Source organism: Fringilla coelebs (assembly GCF_963513975.1).
Source record: "Fringilla coelebs genome assembly, chromosome: 11".
Lineage (NCBI taxonomy): Eukaryota > Metazoa > Chordata > Aves > Passeriformes > Fringillidae > Fringilla > Fringilla coelebs.
In genome coordinates this window covers 17,262,516-17,285,361 of record NC_140037.1, presented here as the reverse complement: position 1 = coordinate 17,285,361, position 22,846 = coordinate 17,262,516, and the positions used below count along the sequence as shown (strand labels likewise).

The 22,846-nt window shown below is 45.5% G+C and overlaps 1 protein-coding gene across 1 annotated transcript in view; it reads left to right on the top strand.

Moving 5' to 3' along the window:
• GPC4 (glypican 4) overlaps positions 1-22,846 on the top strand; it is a gene marked incomplete at its 5' end in the record, with an annotated part of 68,531 nt that overhangs the window by 37,623 nt on the left and 8,062 nt on the right. The window contains 2 exons of the mRNA XM_084212980.1: positions 7,206-7,597; positions 18,344-18,509. Of these exons, the coding sequence (XP_084069106.1) occupies positions 7,206-7,597; positions 18,344-18,509 (558 nt within the window). The remainder of the gene's footprint in view (positions 1-7,205; positions 7,598-18,343; positions 18,510-22,846) is intronic.

The window sequence follows — 22,846 nt, the reverse complement described above, 5'->3', positions numbered from 1 at the left end:
GAAGAAACATCTGCAGAAGGGTGCCTTGAGGAAGAGTTGTTGCAAGGAGGGGGATGGAAATGCTAGGAATGATGGACCTGCTGCCTGGGGAGGAGGCAACATGGAAGCAGGGGGGAAAACTCAGCTTAGCTGACCGAAAATGGGATGTGTGAGCAGTGACAGTCCCTGAAACCAGGAATGAGGAGGCTACAAAGTCTGGACTCATCCTGTATGGATGTGGCAGAGCAGGATGGACTAAGAAGGAACCCAAGGGCATTTCTCACTGTTTTGCTTAGTTCACGGGATGACTGGTATGTACAGCAGGATGCAATGTGCTGCTGTTTGTTTCTTGGATCACAGACAGCCATCTCCACACTGTCCTCCTCCTTCATTGCTCCTTAATCTCCAATAAGCTCAGTGTCAGTGTGATGGTGCTACCCAGTGCTCTGTGTTGTCTTCTGCCCTGCTCTTCTGGGCCCCACAGTGCTCCAGAAACCACAATTTATAGGTATCTTGTTTTTTGGTGGTTTTGGGTTTTTTAACCTGTGAGACTGTGACCTAGTTGTTTATGTTGTCTTGACTTCCAGTAATCAAGCAAAGTTCAGGGAGATGTTCCTTGCAGCTCTGCAGTATTCACATATTGTGGCTGTTGCTGTGACACTGGCAGGATTTAAGCCTGTACTTTTTCAAGCCCTATGAAAGAGTTCTTCCCGTGTCAATAAGTGCTAACACATGTTTGAAAACAGGACAGATAAACAGCTTGTGGATCTGCCCTGCCCTTCTGAGTTCATATTCAATAAATGTGTTAACACTTTGTGTTCATCGGTTTCTCAACACTTCCGGAAAAAGGTTGTTAAGCTAGGATTTGTTTTTCCCTGGTGGAAATTACAAATGCTGTATATGCAATAAAGGAAGTGAAGGCATATTAAAAATAATGAAGCACATTCAGAAAAAAATAATTGCTTTTCTCCCTTTGGACTAGGTGGCATGGCTGTGGATGGCTTCAGCCTCCAGGTGAAGAGAGCTGAGAAACATTTGTCTGTTTTCTCCCAAATTCCATTTATCTGTCTGGATTGAATTTTGCTTTAGACTGTAGGAGCAGCTGCAGGGTGGAGTTTGCATCTGCACCTCTGGAAAACCCAGGGATGGAGCCAGCCTGTCCACAGCACAGCCCTTGGGGCCGTGGCTTGGGCAGGAGCATTTGTCTGGGAATCCATCTTGCTGTTGTAGACATTTTATGAGTAAACCTTTTAAGGAGAAAATATAATTAATCTCTTTGTGGTAGTGTTCTCTTGTACACACTAGAAAGCATAATTGTCTATACAGACAAGCAAATTAAAGGTTTTGCTAAGACAGGCGGTCCCTAATTAATCATAATCTGGACAATATTTTAAGAGTATGCTCAAAATGCTGGGTGGCAAATTATCTGAAACTAATTAATTGTGCCCATAAAAATTCAGCATGTTCCACATGCGTGCTTGAACCTGGTTTTATTTGTTTTTTAAGGTGGTTGAGTAATTGCACGTCTACCTGGGATCTGTTTGTGTAGTTGATTTGCAAACCTCAAACAGAATAAGGCCAATTGAAAATTCTGCTCTGTACTAAGGGAAAGTTAGTGCCTGGGAAATGCAGCATGTCTGGTGGCTTTTGGGAGCAGAAAGGCAGCCCTGGTGTCCTTTTGGAAGGGCCCCAGCACACCTGAACATGGCCAACGGATGGGTGTCTGTAGCAAGCAGACATTGGCTCAACAGCCTTGCTGAACTCTTGGATAAGACTTGACCTTTTTTTGCAGGTAAGGTTTCCTTTGTTCTATAAAATGTGGGGGTTCACGTGCTGAGCCCTGGGTCAGTGATGGTTTGACTCTTTGCGGTGGCTACAAGAGCTGTAAGTGTGATGCTGAGGAGCACTGTGCCTCTGAGTGTGAAAGTATTCCCTGAAATAAATGTGTTTTGCTCCTGAAGATAAAGAAATTGAAAGCACAGCTTTGCACTCCTGCCGTGGCCAGCTCTGGATTCAACCCTGAGGACTCTGCCTGGGGCAGGGCTGGGGAGGCTGAGGACACCAGTGCTGGGGTCCTGACACAGGGCAGGTGGTGGCAGGAGGCAGCTCAGACCAGGCAGTTTTTTCTGCTTTTTCCTTTGTTGCCAGTGCATGTATGGAAGTGCCAAACCTGTCTGTGGGTGAAGGGGAATGTGCCCCTTTGATGTGTTCATCTCATTTCCAGGAGCTGCCTTTGATTTAGGTAGGACTGTGCCCTGCAGCACTGGACTCTCCTCAGCAAAAGCCCTCTTGTGTGAAAATCCCACTCTTGAAATATCTGAAAATGTTAGCACAAGGAATAGGAAAACACTGCATCCCTTCTTACTTTTAAGAAAACCAAAACAAACAAATAAGAAAAATATTTTCAGATGACACCTATGAATGCAAGATCAAAAATATATTGGGTCTGAAAGTCAAAATAAGTAGATGTATTGTCTGGAGGTGGGATTTACTCTGTCTAGCAGTGGGTGGAGTGAGTGGAGTGTGTTTCTTCAATTAGCTCATGTATCTGCAATTTGGAAGAAAGATTGTTTTGAATTATTCTGGCAGTGGAATCTGATGTCATGTGGAAGCACCTTGGGGAGATGCAGTGCTCTCCTGCACTGGGTTACTGGCAGGGCTGGTCTGCCCTCAAGCTGCAGAGAGGTAATACATCTTATTATCTGAAAAAAAGGAAATTGCTAAGTAACTATGGTTATGTTTCTCAGTGTGCTCTTTTAAAGAAGGATTTGTTCAAAAGCAGAGACTTTTTTTGCCGGGAATTTTATTGCAGAGATGGCACATATGTCACATCCTGACTTTCTTACCATTTCCTGACATCTCTAAGCTTTCACCAAGTGGTGGGCATTGAAATTCTACCCTGAAATTAAAAAAATGTTAAAAGAATAAACAGAACCCAGAGTTATAGATTGCCTGAGTACAGATTACTGCCTTTTCTGCCTCTTCAAGATAATTGCATTATAAATGTCATCTTCTTTGAGCATCAAAGCTCATAGCAAGCACAGGATTCATTTTGCAATACAGACAAATTTTAAAATTGTTTCTTGACACTAAGAAAGGTTTTGTGGCTCTGGTCCCACAGTGCTGGTTCCCTCAGCCTGGAGCTCATCCTCCTGAGCATCACCTTGAGTGAGAAGGTGACTGCATCAGCAGGCCTTGGCTGAGGCGTGTTGGAGCAGTACAGCATGGCCTCGCTCCTCGGTCAGGTTGGACCAGAGCTGGCTGTGCCATGTTATCCCAAAGCCTTGTCTGTGGATCACCTCTCTGTACAAGCCAGCCCTCTCTGCAGGCTCTGCTCTCAGTCAGGAGAGCCAGGGAACCTTGGAGCCACGTGCTGCTCTGGCAGGTCAGTTTGTGAAACCCTTCCCAACCGTGTGTGTGCCTGTTTGTCGACAAGAGGGGCCAGCCCTTGTCCAGGGAGTTTAAACAAGATAACTGGAGGGAAGAGAGAGCCTGCCATCCCTCCAGATAGCAGTGTCTGAGGGAGCACTGGCCAAGTATGATTTGTCGTCTGTGAAAAATGTTTGCATTTGACAGCTTTTCACAGGAAGCCTGTCAGAGTGGTAATTTAATGAGTACAGATTGCTTGCAACACAGCTGTAAAACGTGCTTTTACAGTGCTGTAAAATAAGCAACCGAGGCCTTTGTGTGTTTGCTTTGTTTGAGAACAAGTCAGCTTCTAATACAAATGAAAGGTGGTCATTTATTTTACCCAGCAAACAGTCAAGACGTGAGAGAGGAACCTGCCATTTTTCTTCTTGTGGTGGCAAGGTTAATGCTGGGTTATGTTGGTGTTTGCTAATCAGCTCATTTCTGTGAAGGAGAGAATTAGTATCTAATTAGATATAGCGAGTTACTAGTCAGATTAGCATTTAACTCATAAAAAGGACTTTCAGGCTTTTTTTTTTCTTTTCCTTGCAGGCATCTATGCCCATAGTTTGCACAGAGAAAAGATTAATGTTCCTTGTGGCGCCCAAGCTGATTTCTTGATGTGGAGATAGAAACTGAGGATGCAGACTTACACTGTGCCAACAGCTACACTAAAATGCACCTATAGATATAATGTAATTGCTGCTGCTGACCAGGTTAGGAGTGCTATGTATTGCATGGAGGAAGATGCCATGCACATCCCACCGCTGGGTCCATCCCTGCCAGCTGGTGTTGAGTGGCCCTTCATCCCCAGTGACATCACCCTTCCCCTCCATGCCACCCCACCTCCAGCCAGGAGCCTCGAGGTGCCAGCAGTGGCGCCCAGTGGCCAAGCCACAGGCGCTGGTCACCAGGGCATCCTGTCTGGCATGTTCAGGGATACGGGCATGTGCTGGCAGGGGTGGGTGCTGACTGCAGGCTGCAGCCTCCTCTGCCCTCCTTCCCTTCTTCTTTGGGAAGTGGCACTTGGGCAGTTTTCTGTCCATGAAAATGGTGGTTGAAGCTTGAGCCAGAGGCAACAGCGCCGTGCATGCATGCTGCCTCCCTCAGCAGTGCTGCACTGGGCTTTTGGAAGTGCCTGGTCATGGTGGGAAGTTTTTGTTTCCTTTATTTACCTTCCTTTTGGGCAAGGAAAAGCTGCTGGCTGGAAGGCTGCAGGTGTGCAGCTATTTGCTGCTAATTAGATTGCAGGATTTTCTTCATGATAATTAATGACCATACCTGGTTCTAGCCCACATGAAAAATTGCTAAGAGATGAAGAGCTCTAAAAGCCTGGATACAGTTTATTCAACTTCCACTTTGGAGTGTAACCAATAAAATGAGTTTGGTCAGGAGAATAAATTGGTTATGGTAATATGGATGTATCACTTAAGATAACTTTCTTGGCTTAAAACATTGCTTTGGGTGCTTTAGACTGATGGTTGGAGTTATCTGGTAGATTTGCCATCAATATAATTTAAAATATCTAATTATTTTTGAAGAGTTTGCTGATGCATCTATCAGGTTTTGTGCCTGGTACAGAAGTATTTAAATAAACAACTTATTTGGTGTTACTAAAAGGTCTGAGCAAAGGAAGGAAGTGAGCCTTCAAAATGATTAAGTGAATTAGAAATTAATATACACCAAGCTAATCTCTGTAGTATAAACTCAGCAGAAAAAAATCTTCCTGGAGAGGAAATGCCAGTCATGGGAACGAAAGTGGAGGTTCCTGCTGATATTGGACAGAGGACGTGTTGGGTGTTTGAAATCAATCTCCTCTTCCCTGGATCATTTCTCTTGTGCTCCTAAGAGGCTGCATTATATACAGCCATGTCAGGCATTGAACCCCATGACTTTGTTCATCAGGAACTCGTGGAATGTTTCAGTTTTTCCAGAAAATGTTTTCTGTGTTAGGCTTTGTTTGTACTGGAGCACTTTGAAGACGAAAATCTGAACTTCAGCATACTTTTAATGTCTTTTAACAAGGTTTAAATTCACACTGGGCCAAAATATTTCCCCCTCCCCCTTATAACAACTTCTAGCTCTAAGCATTGCTCCTTTGAGGATTTAGAAAACCACAGAGGCATGTTTTATTAAAAAATATTTATTGAATATGAGTCACAGAAAAGCAGAGGTCAGAATCCTCAATTGCTGGTGGCATGCATAAAATGATCTGCTTCCTCACCCTGCTGCTCCTGCTCCCCGGGGTGCTGGTGCTCCCTGCGGGGCTGGAGCAAACAGGCATGGGAGGCTTTGTCCCTGTGGCACCTACCTTGCTCTCCTTAGCTGCCCCCAAAGCCATAGAGCAGGGAGTTTTCTTCCAAAATGGCCCAAATGCTTTTGGCCTGCTGGACCCCTCCCCTATATTTTAATTTAATTTTATTTTTATTTTATTTTTTAAATTATATATTATATTTTATCTTATATTTTATATTATCTTTTATATTTTAATTCTATTCTATTCTATGCCAAATCTCCAAGGCAAAGGCTTTGTGGCAGGATAGTTTGTGCTTAGACCCACGTGTCAAGGTTGTGGTGATGAATTCTTGGAGGATGTGTTCTTTAAACTGCTTCTGCAGTGGTATCAGCATTGGTTCAACCTGTTATCAGTGTTGGGGACACATGTGGCACTGCCAGGACATGGCAGCAGCCACTCTGGGGCGTCCAGTGCTCCCAGAAAGTGAACCAAAGTGGGGATTTGCTTTTAGAAAATGATAAAGATCACAAACCCTATCTCTACTTCGTCATTTGAGAAATCTCTTGGTATTGTGCCAAGTGTTTAGCCCTTAGATTTTAAGCAAATTCTGGTATATTTGTGGGGGTTTTCTCACTGCCACAAATATCTGAAGCCCCTTCTGCAATCAGGACCAGCTGGGTAAGTGGTCAGGCCTTGCCCTGAGAGATGATGAACTTGGAGGATGGGAGAAAGAACCTGCCGGTAGATATTTAAAATTTGTTTTAAAATATCTTAAATTGTTTTCATTTTTGAGTCTGGATTATGATAATCTTGGAAAATGAATTTTCAAGAACTAGAAAGAAGGACTCATTTGTACAAAACATCTGTTTCACAAAACCACCTTTTTTCTTTCCAATATGTTGTTCTTTGAAATTACATCTTTTAAGACACCTAAATGGAAACATCAGAAACTTTTGCACTTTTTTTGTAGTTTTTGCTGACTCTTAATCATGATATTCATATTTGTATCAGGAAATATTTCAGTCGTAAAAGTCTTCCAGTCTATAGAGAGTTTTGGGGATTGGCTTATGAAGAGTAATCAAAGATTTTGAGATATAGACCTGGCTTTGAGGTGTAGACATGGCAAAATTCTGGGGGAGTCCTTTAATTTTCCATTTCAGTTTGATGATGGTCTCGTTGTGCTAATCCTGCAGGTAAGCAGCAGTTGTAGAGGTGTGTGAGCACATGACAGGTGTAGGTCCTTGGACACCTTGGCTCCCCAGCTAATAGAGATGACTCTTAAGATAGACTGATGTGCTGCTGGTTGAGGATGGGTGTGTGGAGGTTTATGTGTGACATGTGGGATCACTCTTAGGAGATCACAAAACCTTTCAGCCTCAGGGATGCTGTCCTGGTGGGAGGGAGGGGTGGTGGCAGATGAAGTGTGATGTTTCTGTGCCAGGCCACTGGCCAAGCCTGCTGACTCGTGGTTGGGGTTTCAGATTTGGTGGCCCTTGTGTGGTGGCTGTGCGGCAGCTCTTTTGGTCAGGGCATGGGGTTTCCCCTGCCTGTGTTTACCATATCTCCTCTCTCTCTTTCCTAGAGTTCTTCAAAGAGCTCCTGGAGAACGCAGAGAAGTCTCTGAACGACATGTTTGTGCGGACGTACGGCCGGCTGTACATGCAGAACTCGGAGCTCTTCAAGGACCTCTTCGTGGAGCTGAAGCGCTACTACGTGGGCGGCAACGTCAACCTGGAGGAGATGCTCAATGAGTTCTGGGCGCGCCTGCTGGAGCGCATGTTCCGGCTGGTGAACCCCCAGTACCACTTCACGGATGAGTACCTGGAGTGTGTCAGCAAGTACACGGAGCAGCTGAAGCCCTTCGGGGACGTGCCCAGGAAGCTCAAGCTGCAGGTGACGCGCGCCTTCGTGGCCGCCCGCACCTTCGCGCAGGGCCTGGCCGTCGCCAGGGACGTCATCAGCAAAGTGTCCGCGGTGAGCTCTGTGCCCTGAGCGTTTGTCCCCGTGTGTGGTGTTACGTTTTAGTTCAGTGGGATGCTCTGTCTCACCCCTCAAAAATACACGGTTTATTCCCAGCCTGTGATCCTCCCCTGGAGTATCGTGTATCTGTAATCCCACTGGCCCAAGTCTGTTCCATGCCCACTTTGAATCTCCCTGTTAAGCTGTGGGGGGAGACCCCAGAGTTTTCTCTTTGCGCTCTCTTGGCCCTTTTGCTCCCCAGGCTCTTCCCCTCCCTCCCCCTTTCCCCCTTCTCCCTCCAAAACCACGCTGCTCCCGAGGGTGGGGCCCCCAATAAACCCTCATCTAATCAGCACCCTCAGAAGCCCTGTGGAGCCTCCTTGCCCGCCTGCTGCTACCAGCGAACACACAGTTTAGGGGGCCCCCTGGAGACCCCCCTAAACCAGCTGCTACACCCCTGTCCCTTGGAGCCATGCTGGGCAGCGTCTCTCCCTATTGTCCTGTCCCTAAAGGTGGTGGTGGGAGTTGAGTGTGGGTGGGAGCCAGCTCCATCTCTGTAGGCTGCGCTGTTGCGGGCTGGAGTCACGTTCTGAGGACACCACAGCCCAGTTTCCCAGGTGGATGCTTTCTTCCTGTCTAGGGAACAACAGCAGCAGGAAATTAAATGCCTTCTGCAGTGGAAATAACCATGTTTGCTTGTGTAATGGGCATATCTTCTTCTTAATATTGCCTTTAAATTACAGTGAGTCAGGGATGGTACAGGCATCTATTATGGAGCAGCTGATGATTTTCTCCTTGCTCCAGGGCATGGGGAGAGGCAGTTCACATGAGCAAACAGCACTTCTGTGACAACAGTAAGCTTGAGCCATCTGCACAGGGCAGAAGCCACTTGTACTTGGTGCCACACGTGCAGCACAAGTTAGACCTCAGACTTTTATAGTAAAGTTGCCTTTTGGGGGAATAAAAGAGCTGTGATGTGTTGGTTACTTATATGTTTACCTCCCTCTTCATATAAATCACTTTGGAGTTGTTTAAGTGGGGTGACTGCTTTTTTGACATGAGATTTGTCTTTAATTTAGTCTGGATTGTATCGTATAGGGAACAGTCAATAATCCCCTTGAAGTGATTATGTAAGATAACAAATATTAGTGATTTCCTTTTAACAAACTCAGCTCATTTCCTGTGGGCTGTGGAAGATTTATTGTAATCATTTAATTGGGCAGAGAGACGTTTACTTTCTCTCTACCTGGTTATGGAGTAATAAAATGTGAGGCTGAAAGAGCAGGCAGGAGTTTGAATCACCCCAAGTGCCAGGAAAAAAAAGAAAAAGAATAGCTGTTCAGATACTATTAGAAGCAGAATACAGTTCTGTAGGCAGCACAAACAGCATCCTTAAATTAGATAATCATTCAAATTTCTTTGACTTATGCGGATAATATTAAAATACTGTCTCTGAGGATAGGGGAAAAAAGAAGTCTGCTTCCATGTTAATTTTTCTTGAAGAGAAATGAGGCAAACAGCTGGCAATAGGCCAGAACATGTATGGAAGGGCAGAGAATATTAGCAAGGAAGGAGTTGCTTAACTAAAACACCCAGACTCCAGGAGTGAGTTGCAAATTATCAGTGACAGGTATAGGTCCTTGGACACCTTGGCTCCCCAGCTAATAGAGATGACTCTTAAGGTAGACTGATGTGCTGCTGGTTGAGGATGGGTGTGTAGAGGTTTATGTGTGACATGTGGGGTCACTCTTAGGAGATCACAAAACCTTTCAGCCTCAGGGATGCTGTCCCGGTGGGAGGGAGGGGTGGTGGCAGATGAAGTGTGATGTTTCTGTGCCAGGCCACTGGCCAAGCCTGCTGACTCGTGGTTGGGGTTTCAGATTTGGTGGCCCTTGTGTGGTGGCTATGTTGCAGCTCTTCTGGTCAGGGCATGGGGTTTCACTGCTGTAGAGTGTGGATGAAAATTTGGGTGGGAGGTCTGGCCATTAAGCCCCTGTACAGTGCAATCACTTGATGGGCAGTAAACGTGCATGGGTGAGGGATTGTGTTTATGCTCCATCTGCTCAGAATTCATCAAAACGTCTCCAGACTTGACACGGAACCACAAGGGCTGCAGTCCCTGCATCTGTTACGAATCAGTCGTGAACCCGAGGTGGCATTGTGATTTCTCTTTCCCTTTTGAAGATCCTTGAGTGTAGAGTTGCCTTCAGCCCTAGAATTAATTGCTTGAGTGTGCAAAGCTACCCAGAGTCCCATGCAGCTGCAAAAATAGCTCACGTGCCATGGACAATCACAGTTGCTCTACTTTCCACTTCAATTTCACAAGCTGCACTGGAAACCCTGCAACAGATTGACTTTTCCAAGCAGTAACAAAAGTCCCTGCTGTTGAATACCAAAGATTTAGCTGCAGCAGTAAAAGGAATAATAATCTTTCCTGTAGTGTTTTAATCTCATTCAGTGGGAATCTAACATCGTGTTTCTGCAAGACACAATGGGAAATCCTAGATGTGAGTTTAAGAGCTGATGTTTTTATGCCTGCTGCTCTGTGGTTGTGTTTTGGGGCTTCCCACATTACATATAGATTAGCCTGGCTTTGCTGAGCTCTATGTAATAACTCCATTGACTTTTCTTCCTTATTATTTTTACTCAGGAGTTGTAGTGGAATGACTGCTTATACCAGGGATTAACTTGGGGGATAAATCTTCTTCTTTATGAAAAAATGTCTGAAGGAATCCAAATTAGTTTTACTTTTAATGTGCTTTGTGACAAGTAGGTTAAAAATGTTTAATTGAAAATCTTCAGGAGGAGAAATACAAACTACTGCAAGGCCCAGCTGTGTACTTTCCTGGGATACTATCAGGAGAGCAAAGAGCACTCTGCAGTGCAATGGCCTTGATGGGTTTTTAATGATCCCAGATATTTTTACATCTTCACTAGGGAGTTGCATTTAGAAGGATATTGTTCTTGTGTGAGGTCGGAAATGAAGGGGTAAAAGAAGAGAGAATATTGAAAAGCTGCAAGTATGCTTGATTTCTGAGCCAGAATGCTAGAAAATAACTTTAAATTCAGCCTTGAATTGATCAAAACCTGTACCACTGTGCCGAAATACACAAGAGAGAGAAAGCTGAAGGGTTTTGAGAGAAAGCACAGACTTTTTTCAAACTCTCTAAGCCCTACAGTTTTGATGCTCAGGTCTTCACCTCGCAAATTCCCTTCTTTGTACCCAAAAACTACAATATTTTCTAGATCTGTTCTGAACAGCAAATCTGTACAGGATGCTGTTTCTGCCTGTTAGAGATGTGCCCTGCCTCTGAGGTTGGCTGCAAGGGGCTGGGGGCCTCCAGTGCTTCTCTCTGTCCTGTGCTGGTGCTGGGTGCTTTCTCCTTGACCTTCCTGCCCCTGCCTTCTGGAGATGGAATTCTGCCTGTCCCCTAATCACTCTCCTGCTGCTTACCCTGGACAAGCACTGAAGTCAGCCAGGTTAAATTGCTGCCAGCAGTGACATTTCCTGCCCTGGCCAGGGCTGGAAAAAGGGAGCAAATACAAGGCAGAGCCATGAGAGACTGAAAAAGGATGAGAACCTGCAGCTGGGCAGTTCTCAGGTGGCTGAGGTGCTCCCTAATTGCATGCCATTAAACCCACAGCCTGGTCGAGGGTCGTGGCACCTTTGAGGGCAAAGTGCACTGGGGTTTGTAGGGTGCAGGTCAGCTGCAGGTATGGGGTGAAGGTCCTTGATTGTGAGGGAAGAAGTGGAATCACGGGCTAGGCTCCCCAACAGCATTTTGTAGGGTCAGGAGGAGCTGGGAGGGGAGGTCTGGCTGCAGGTCAGCAGCAGAGGCACATGAAGGCTGAAGCATGCAGCCAGCCAGCATTGAAGCCCTGTGTCTGTGTCACCATCTCTCTGCAGACCAGGATGTGTGGATGTGGCACTCTGCACTTGGCAGGGGTGGTGAGAGTTTTCTGGAGCCCCCCAGGAAATTTACCCTGATACACTGTTGTTTTGGGATTCTTTTACCACTTTTCCCTCTTGTGTCCTATAATTTGAGGCAGAGCTGCTGGGAGCTCAGGAGGCTCTCAAATCACCTCCTCAACAAGCATTTGTGTGCTGAAAGCCACATGAGATAAAACTGCCACCAAAGCATCTGGGCTGCTGGAAAGGGTATTCCAGCCTATCCTTGGGAGCCCTGGGAAAGGCAGCAGCTTGAATGTTGTATGCAAGAAATGGTGTTTAGTTTGGAAGCACAGTTATGAGCCATATGAAATAATGCAGTTTTATGTGATGATTACACCTACTTCCTCCTCTGGTGACATTAGCATCCAGGAGGAGGCTGCTGGAGATGTCCCAGTGGGTGGAGGAGCACAGCTTCCTTTGTATTGGCATTTCTGCCCTAATGAAGTGTAATGGTAGCAGACAAGGAGGGAATTTTCTTCAACTTTTAATGAAGAGAATTGCAGAGGGGGACAGGTGATTGCCTTCCCACAGGTTCTCCAAAGCTGGAGTGGGAGCCCAGTGGTTTTTTACCCTTATCTTGAGTGAGGCACCTGTGGGACACAAGTTGAGCTGTTGGTTGACCTGCTGGTCTGCATGAGCAAACTGAACTGTGGCTTGTGTCCTTTTTGGCATGGGTGTTGAATGTGGACCAGCCATTGGCTTAGGAGAAGCAGTGATGAAAATTATGAAACAATGAATGGATAAGAATTAAGGCCTGTGTCATCACAAATAGTAGGGCACTGAGATCTGGTTTTGGTAAAAGTTGTACCCCTAGTAATTACCATTTGAGGATCTAAAAGTTTAGTCAGAGATCCGACCTCCCTCTGTGCAGTTTTTGCCCTTGGTTCGACTTTAGGGGAATGTGACTGTAATCCTCTTTCAGAAGGAATTTCGTGTTCCTATATCCAAAGGCTGCAGTATCTTCCTCGGGCAAGAGCCAGCCTTGCCAGGGGAGTGACAGAAATGGAATATGCTGCTTGCATGCATTGGGAAGGGACTGGAGGGCAGCACTTCTGCTATGTGGGTAACTAAGAAACAGCCAGAGGAGCTGAGGAGCCCTTTTAGTGTGTAGCAGCGGGACCTCCAAAGGGGCAGTGCTCTCCAGGCAGCAGGTTGCAAGCTCTGAGGCCAGACCAAGGGGCTGCCGTGCACAAGGACATTTCCTTCCACATAGCAGGGGCAAACATCAATGCAGAAAACAATACCAAGCACTTCTCCACATCAAAGATGACCCTGAGAAGACCTGCCAAGAATGTGACTGCATCTGCCTCAGTTCCAGCCATCTGAGGGCCTGTGCTAGGCCTTCAAAGCACGCTGGAGCAGCAGTCAGCTCAGATTTAGGGCTGGGAGTGCCTGGGTAGCACTCTGGATTTGGAGTAGGTGGTGTCATGCAGGAGTACTTCAGTCCACTGGCACGGTTTTGGCTTTTTCTTTCTCTGCCCTGCACTGTGGTTCTGCTGCTATTTTTGAAAACAATGTGAAGGATAATTAGGAACGGTTTTGGTTGTAGATGCCCAGATAAGTATCCCTACTGCTTTACTCATTAAAGCAAATGGAACACTCCTCGTGATCCGTGGTGTGTGAGGCAGGGAGAGGCTTGCTCCTACACAGAACAAGCTTGATGTGAAAGGCCCTCTGGTCCCAAGGGCACCACTGGCAGGAGATGCAGAGCCTGGCATGGCTGTGCAAGTGTTCAGAGGGAGAGGCATCCACCTGGCTGGCACCCTGAGGTCCCCCGTGCCCCCTGTGGGCTGGGGTTGCTGCTGGGGAAGACAAGCATGTGAATGTTAAGACAGCAGCTCGAGTGCCTGGTGCTGTGACTCTCAGGAGTTCTGCTTTTCCTCTTGGCACTGTCATTTCTGGAGTGGGGGGAGCACACTGGGAGTAGGGAACTGAGCAGAAATGCACTCTTGAACTTCTCCTCACACGAGATAACGCCGCAGCAGACACTGCCATGGGTAGCAAGTGTTGAGACACACAGTCATGCAGTTCCCAAGATCACTCCTAAATGTATTCCCTTGTGCAGGACCTCAGGGGCCTAAATCTGTGGTTGAACCAGATGCTGTCTAAATTATTAATGTTCTAGCACCAGGCCAGCAAAATTGGTTCAATGCGTAGTTAATTCCAAAACACTTTCATTGGAATATTTGGGGTGGGGAAGCAAACCAGGAGCCTCCCAAGTGATCTTCTGCCTCACAGTGAGCTGAGCGTCAGCACCGGCGTGTGCCAAGATGATGTTCTTGCACAACACTGAGAGAAGGAAAAAATGATGCAAGTAGGGTTGTGTTGGTCCCAAAAATCGATGACAGCTCACTTGTCTAAGATGACTGCTCACCTAGAGCATCTCACAGGCAGCTTCAGAGTATGTTTTTGAGATCATCTTTCCGTGTCACTTGGAAGTTACTCTTTCAGTCTTCTAGCCAGTATTGCAGTCTTTTTTTTTTCTTTTTTTTTCAAATAAAACACAGTATAAAAAAAAGTGATTTCATCACATTTATTTTCAATTTTCGGATTTTTTGTTGTCTGGCAGCTGTGCTGCTGGCATGGCAACACTGTTGTTGTGCAAGCATGGAAAATAAGAAAGCCTGAGTTATCAGTGTTATTATAAATAGTTATTAAAGCTGACGGGATTTTAAATGTTATTATTAACATTCTTAATGTTAACTTGAGGGTGGAATGACAGAATGTAATGTAGCCCTGGCTGTCTGACAGCTGTGGGAGCTCCCTGCAGGACTGTCCATGGTTGTAGCTCTGTCATCCTTCTTCAGCCTTGGGAAGGAGTTGAAAAAGAATCTGGTTGCTTCTCTGAACTTTATCTGCTTGCACAGATCAGTTTATCTTGAGTTTTGGTGGTTTTGTGGTAGCTTGTAAATAATGCATTGCACTCCATAGGTGTGTACTTTAGTGGTGATGTTTCTAGCAGAGGAATGCATCCAGCTGCAATTGCCAGCATGTTGGAAAAGGCCAAGGGTGTAACAGTTTCCCTCATGTGAAACTCTGAAATGGGACGGGTATGACGAGGTACCAAGAAAAAACAGATTTTATTATGCCAAGAGCGTGTCATTTTTACAGGAACATGATTTTACCAGTCAATGTAAGTTGGGATGTTACCCCAACAAATGTGATACGAAATGTTTGCATTGCCCTGAGTTGTTTGCTTTTCACTTAATTTTTGTGAATTGCGTGCAAATCTGTATTTTTAAGGAGCAAGTTTGATAGGAAGATTGGTGCCAAAACACATCTGTTAGCAGCTTTTAATCTTCACGTTTGACAAAGCGTATAGATATGGACAAATTGTAATTTACATGATGAAACCGCAGGGTGATGGATTGCTGCACTGGTGTGGAACGCCATGGAAAGGAAATAAATTTTACAAGATAAAAGGAAGGGACTGGAGTGCATTTACTTCTATCAGAAGCTTTTACAGGGTATGTGCACTGCAGCTACTACTACCTGGGCTCAAATCTACCAGAGTAAATCCCCTCCAGCAAATAAAGCTTTCTTTGGTACTCTGCTTTATTAGAAAGGAGATTACTTGGTTTTGAGGGTCATTCTAGAGTACAGTTTGAATGAACTTGAGTTGCTTTCCAAGATAAACACAACCCCAGAACAAAGCATATCTGGGTTTACTGTTACATACAATGGCGTTTTAAGAGCTTGCACCTGGCGTGGCAGGGCCAACATTAAAAGCTTGTGAAGAATTGCCAATGCAACATATGGCACACCCCACTGACAGAGCCAGAGCTGGTCTGGACTGGGTATGGGCCCTGTGCCAGGGGTTAAGGTTCTCCTTGCAGTGATACTCAAGCAGTTAAGCATTTATCACTGTTGTAACGAGGTGTAATTGCTCATGGTCTTCCCCACAACTCTCTCTTAGAGTAATTGTGCCTTCCTGTTGCTTTCTGACGCGATAACATGCCAATTCTAGACTGATGAATTTGCCCGTTGTCTTCCTCTTTACCTGCAACTGTATTGCACACTAACAGCTTCCCTGTGGGTTACATCCATTACTAGCAGGGCTCAGTTTGGCAGTCACTGCAGGCTGGGGTTTGTCTTTTCCATCACCCCTTTGTGATCACCCTCTGCTCAGCTCTGTGCAGGACTCAAACCTATGCGGGGAAGGAAGCAAAACCTCGCTTGCTTTTAAAATCATCCTGTGTCTTTGCTCAAGGGACCTGATCCAAGTGACCATTGCCTATTACCTGCTGTGGAATGCAGGAGAGCAGCTTCAGTTTCCCCTGCATCTGCTGGGATTCGTAAAGATCTGCCCCTATGGAATATCAAAGCGGGGGATGCTGCGGGGCTGCAGCCGCTCACGGGACGAGGTGGGAACCTAAGATGGGAAGGGGCCTCCTGGGTCACGGCTCTGCGGGTGGCTTTGTGCAGCATGCTGCCATGCAATCCCTTTCATAAAGCTGCAGCTTTCCACAATAGGGTTGGGGAATCCTCCTGCTCCTCATTCCACTTCGAGCTGCTCTAGCACCTGGCTCCTGCTGTCAACATTTTCCTAATTTTTCTTCCCGAGGAGGATGCAGAGCACTCCTTTGAGGGCTAACAGTGCTAGGATGGCCAGGATCAACTGATAAGCCTCTGGACTTAGCATGGAGGTCCTGTCACCCCCTGCTAAGTGACGCAGGAAGGGATTTTTATCAGAGAAACAACTAAACTACTAAACTTGAGCGTCCTTCAGAGCTCTCGTCTCTGGGCGCGCGAGATGTGATTTAGTTTCCCCACTACTTTTTTGTTGTGCAAGGACTGCACCATCTGGATAGCAGATGATACCTTTACATTTGTCTGTTTCCAGTTTTCCAACTATAAATCATCTGATTTAGCTGGTTTCTGTTGCTTAAGCTTTTAGTATTTGATCCAGCTCTCCTTTAAAGCCATGCTGTCCCAATAGGGAGCCTTCTGCTGGGGCTCCTGCTCCCACTGTGCCTTCCAAATATATATATATAAAATATAGAATGTGTATGTGCTCTGGAGCATCTGAATCAGATTCCACAGCCACCACAAATAGCTTTCTACATTTCTACCTTTTCTTCAGCTGTACAGGCTCTTTGTGGACAAAAGAAGGGTGAAGTGCTGTCTGATGAACATTGCTGGCCAGACAAAATCCAGTGCTGAGCTACATCAGCTGCAGAAGACTGTCCTTCTGTCTCTCTAACCAGTTCACTTGCCTGCTGAAGAGAAACCATGGGTTTGAGTTGTCAGAAACACAGCAGATCTTTATCTGTAATCTCTTTCCATAAGAAAAGAGGGTTTAAAATTTTGCTGATGTTACTAACAAAGCTAGCTTGATTATGTGATGCTTTTTCTTTTCTGGTTTGTTTTTGTTAAAATCTGTTGCCTCCTAGTTTCGTGGGCTGTCAACAAGGTTTTTCACCAGAAGATTAGGCTTAGTTTCTCTGTAGTCCTTGCACTGAGATGGGCAATAGCAAGGTCCTCAGCATATGTGTGGTACCAGATCTTCCTCATGTACATTCATCTCCACTTAGTCCTGTTGTCCTCTCTGCTGTGAAGTCAGTTCCCAGACCTCCAGCATGTGAAGGCCATCCACATCTCCAGCTGTTTGTGTGGAGGGACTTTGCTCTTTCTCAGGGATGTTGTGTGTCTCCTCCAGCACAGTCTTGGATCACAGCCTCTTTAGAGCACTTCCCTAAATGCCTCACAAGGAGTCTCAGGTGCAGTGTTTGAAACACTGGACACCACTTCTGTTTTGTCAGGGAATCTCTGATTGCATCTTAATTTTCTATTTTCATATGTGACTAATTAACACTTAAACTTGCTCTTGAGGGAGCTTCTCTGTTCAACACTTCAGATGGACCCACCATGTGGTTGGGATGGAGCTAATGCTGCTTGGACTGGCTGGATGGAGATGGTTTCAATGAATGTTTTGAAGCTGGGCCAGAGGGTGAATCAAACATGAATGATCATGAGTCACTTTGGAAAACAGCCCTGTTGAGGGCTCAGGGGTGACGTGCCTGCTGCAGACAGCTCCACTCGCACGCCCAGCGGCTGCACCGTGGCTTTGAGGGTCCTCCCAGCTTGTCCTCAGCTGCAGGGTTGTAGCTGCCACCTCCTTGGGGTGTGGGGAATGGTGTTAGTGAGTGTGATGAGTGCTGAGTGTAAATGAACCCGGGTATCTGTCATGTAAATGCTGTGTTGAGGGACTTGAATGTGATATAAAGGAGTTGGTCTCTGTGCTGGAGAGCCCTGCTGGGCGATTGTCCTGGAAGAGCCACAGCCCCGCTGAGGAGCAGAGCATGCTCCCAGTGGGTTTGGTACAGGGATCATGTCAGACATCCCATCTTGACATCCCACTTTTTCCTGAAAAATCCCAGCATCATCATCTTCAGCATGTGTTTGCAGCAGGGCTCAGAGAGTGCAGCTTTATATGACATCTTTTGACTTGGGTGAATTTTGCTGCCTTCCCTGAGCTTGCGTGCTGCCTGTCCCTTTAGAGTGCCTGTCCTTGCAGCCCTGGGAGGGGTCCCACATCATACAGGGTGTACTACATGGTGCAAGTAATGTTTTGTAGAGATGGGGGTGTCTCTGTCCCCTGGAGTGGCAGATACACCCAAGGAGGCGAGCCACCCCTTCATCTGTTCCCCAGATCTCTCCCTCATAAGCAGGGACCAGACAGTGATGCCTGACCCCACTGCATTCTTCTGCACAGCTCTGTCCCATGCACCTTGGGTAAATGTGTGGGGATTTTGCTTTAGTGACTGAGGACTAATTTTCTTGTCCTTTTTTCTTTCTCTCTCATAAAGGTGAACCCCACGCCGCAGGGAACGCGGGCGCTGCTGAAAATGATGTACTGCCCACACTGCCGAGGTCTGGTGTCAGTGAAGCCCTGCTACAACTACTGCTTTAATGTCATGAGAGGCTGCTTGGCCAACCAGGGGGACTTGGATGCCGAGTGGAATATCTTCATGGGTAAGGCAATATGGGTTAGAACTGCCTGTAAGTTTGCACTGGCAGTGTGTCCCTCGCCTGAATAGCATTGTGAGTGGCTGTGCTGAGCTGTAGCAGGTTTTTCAGGTATCTCTGATGGGTATCTTTTCCTTCCCCACCTCTGAGTACAGCACACCTTTTGCTATTCACATTAACCTCCAAATAAATGAGAATCTTGTGCCAGTGACTTTTGTTGCAGCAAGCTTTAGGAGGATGGAAGTGGCATGGGCTTGTAGGCTCAGAATGTTTCTTCTTGCTGTGCAAGCTGGTTTTTCTATGCTACTTACACCTTGTTGTCACCATACAGCTGTCCTTCCTGAAGTCAGTTTTCTCCTTCAGCAGCCTGGAAGTCTCCTTGCCAGCCATGAAGAGCTTTGGGAAAAGCTGTAGGGCTGGATTTTACACTAAAAAATTGAATGGGACATGTCTGAATGTGTTTTAAACAGCTCATTTGGTGCTTGGCCACCATCTTTTTGCAATGTCAGCAGGTCTTGTATGAAACTGTCCTAGTGTTTGCCATCCTCTTCCTCCTGTTTGGTATTTTTCTTCTGTGCTTATACACAGTATCATTCAATACATAAAATTTAGACTGAAATGTTAAATACCTTGGGTCAAGGCTCATCAGAATTGGCAGTGCATCACATTTTGGGGCACAGGCAATAGATAATGGTAAATGTTTTCATTTGTGCTGCTTTTCTAGGAGGTTTGATTTATCTGTGATCGAGCATCCTTTGGGAGCAGTCGCTTCACTGTAGTTAATGTGTGATGAAGTGCACATGTAAAGTATCTGCTGCTACTGAAAAGGAATGGTACTCTTCCCATTCCACTCATGGAAAAAAATAAGAGATTGTGAGAAAGAAAAGATTTCTGTTTCACTAAATTGCAAGATAAAAAAAAGAGGAGATTGCTGCTAGCTAACATTTCAGGCTCCATTTATGTCTTAGAAATTGTTTTCCTCTGGTGCACTGGATTTTCACTTTGCTGCCCATGCCATGAATGTGTGCAGGGTGTTATTTTCAGAGGGCATTTTTTTGTGTGTGTATTCCATATAGGGAGCTAAATGTGACACTAAGTTGGGTTTCCAAGTCATTCTCTGGGAGGCTGACACCCCAGCCCCCCAGTCCTCTCAGCCGTCTTTCTCATGAGAATATTAAGTATTTCAACTACAATTGTTGCTGAAATAGCTCAAAGCCAGGAGACTTGCAAACATCTAGTCCAAGTAGAAAAGAAGAATCCCATGAAAGGGAAGGGCATAATGCCAGAAAACAGACAAAAGCACAAGCAGCTAATTGCTGTAGGTGGTATGCAGCTAAAAATGAACCTCGGGGGAAGCCGGTGAGCCCTGTCACACGAGACTGATCAGGGACTGCATACAATAATTAAGATTATTAAACAAGACAAAATAAATACATGTGATTCCAGGTTGGAAGCAAAGCTTTCTTCTTGCAGTGCTTCCTCCCCAGAGGGCTTCTTGCCCACTCATTACTTAAGTGTGCTATTAAGCTTTGTTACATTTACTGGCAGTATTTGCTTGGTTCTTGCACTCTTGGTTGATGGTTGCAGTGGAGTACAGATACAGAAAACTTAAGTTGTGCTTTCTTCAGACAAGTTAATAAGTGAGCAGGTGCTGGTTATGTTCCAGACTTTGGTTTCTCTCTCAGTTTACCACTTAAGACAAATTAAATTAAACATATCTGGTGTTTAGGGCAGGGCATATGCCACAAATATCTTGTGTACATGTTTAAAGGTTTAAATAATTAAAGAAATAACACCCCAAAAAATTTCCCCCAAACCACCTCACAAAATCCCACCTCCATGGTCTCAATGAGATTTTGCATTGTGGGTTTAAGTGCCAAGTTATGGCAGTGATTTATTACAAGTCAAAAGCAGATTTTGAACCTATCAAATCAATTTAAAAATAGTTAAATTAGAGAACTTGTAGCAAGTGCTGCAAGTCTATTTGAATGTGGGTGCATGTGAAATACGCATTTGTGTGTGCTAGTGGGTCTATAAATAAGTCAGTTATGTAAAGCTGGGATGTAAAGTTTGTAGGTTTTTTGAGACAAGAAGACTTTGTAATTCCTTATTTCTCCAAAGTACCATTTAAAGCTGAGGAGTATGAAATAATGACCGAATTGTACTCTTTTCTCCCCTTTAACTATCTAAATTATTTCTCCCTCTATTCCTGACACAATTGTACACCAATTAGACAGGGGTATACTTTGTTTCAAACAGGCTGTTGGGGGGTTGGAGCCTTCCTGAATGAACAGTGTTAATCTCCAGTGCCTTTTCATGATTTTTTTTTCTCCACAAAGGTTTACTCTGCTCAAAGATGTCGAATTCAGGCTCCATATACATATCTGGAGTACTACTTTGTGTGCAAAGAATTTTTCCCCCCACCCCGCTTAAAAAAAAAAAAAAAGATTGTTGTTAATGAATGGTCAAGGTCTTCCCCCTCCTTCCTTCCCCTTTTAAATCAGATCTTGGGGTTAAGACTGAAAACTGCCTTTTGTTCTTCAAGTCAGACAGTGAGGCTGAAGATGTGGGTTTCTGATTATTGGTGGCACAATGAGAAAGAATTGCTTTCCTTCATGAGAGCGAAGTGCTTTGTTGCCAAGGATTGTCTCAATGCCAGTAGCAAGGACAAATGTATGCAAGAGGAAAAGGGTCTTTAAAGGATGGTGCTAGATGGTGTGTCTTGGTTGGTTTTTTTTTTCACCTAAATCCACTTCTATCTCCCCATCACAGGGAGGAGAGACAGTCTTTGTCATGCTGTGTGTTTGTAACACATGGCTGGGATGGATTTTTCACTCTGACAGAGCTGGAGATTTTGGTAGAGCAAAGCTGAGCCATCTCACTGCGGCTTATAAATATCATTTACTTTGCATGAGAGCTAGGGCAAATAATTGTTTATTGTAATCAACCCCTCTCTGCTCCCCATAATGGAAAATCTTTTTCTGGGAGCTGAGTTGCTCAGAAAGTTGGCTCCTGGAGCTGGGGCAGGAGCCTCCCCTCCTGCGGGCAGCGGTGCTGGCGGCACCCTGAACCCCAGCCAGCCTTGGCAACGTCAGACGGGGCTGCCAGAGGGAACCACTGCTGGCCACCGCTGCTCTGGGGACACCAGCCAGCTCCTGCTGGGAGGTAAAAGTTTGCAGGATGCCTCCAAAATCAAAACTGTGGATGCGGCAGAGCCCCCCCACCCTCAGCCCTTGCTCCTCCCCACCCCTTTCTAATGAAAGTTTATTTCGTTTAGTGTTCCTTGCCAGTATCAATCCCAACTCCAATTACTACTTTCCTTATCTTTTCTCGCCAGCTTTGGCAGCTCTGCTGGAGGCCGAATGCATTTTCTCTATGGGCAGTCAAAGCAGAGGCTGCATTCCTGGGCTGTGATACATGGAACGCCATGGCACCCCTGCTAACAAAGGACCCAATTCGCTCTACATTCCCATGGTCTTGTGGATGGCCTGCCCGGCTCAAAGTTTACAAAGATGCCAAACAGCCAGAAGAATTGGGGTTTATGTTTCCTTTCAGTCTTTCACAAACACTTTATTGATCTGTGGCCTTTCCTGGCCACTCAGAGAATTAAGTAGTTACAAAATGGAATGATTTTTCTTTTTTTTTTTTTTTAAAAAAAACCTGTGCATTTTGTGTGTTTTATTATCTGTCTACTCATAATATTTTTATTTGAAATGAGCGGCTTCCTGCACACTGCACCGGGATGGTCTTTATGCGCGTGAAAAACCCCAAAAGCTTTGACAATGATGAACACATTTAAGTTGTGCTCCACTTGTTTACAAAAGTCTCCATTTGGTAGCACATCAAAAGCATTTTTCTCTCCTCCGGCACAATGGTATATTCATGCTAGCAGTCATTACTCAGAGATTTGAAGCATCACTTTATTGGAGCCCACCACAATACAGTCTAAGACTCTTTGTTTCATTTGTTATTACCATCTCCTTTTTTTAGCTTTTTTTTTTCCCTTTTTTTTTTAATGCATTTAGTTCAGACCTGTTTGTAGTCCCTGACGGTGAAATTCCAGCCATGCCCTGCAAGAGCTCTGTCATTGATGCTGGTGGTGTGTGCCTGCAGTGAGGGCCTTTCCTGGGGCCACCAGCTCCTCTGGAGCTCACTCACTGAACACCCACACCTTGGTGGAGCTGAGTGAGTGAGAGGAGGTTAATTGAATGATAGTCCTTTAACTAACACTCAGCAAATCTTTAGAATATTGAGCTTTCTTTAAAAAGTGGATTTACAGGCTAGGAAGGCATCTGCAATTCTTGTTGGGGGCTATGGTGTTGGATTATTATTATAATGTGTTG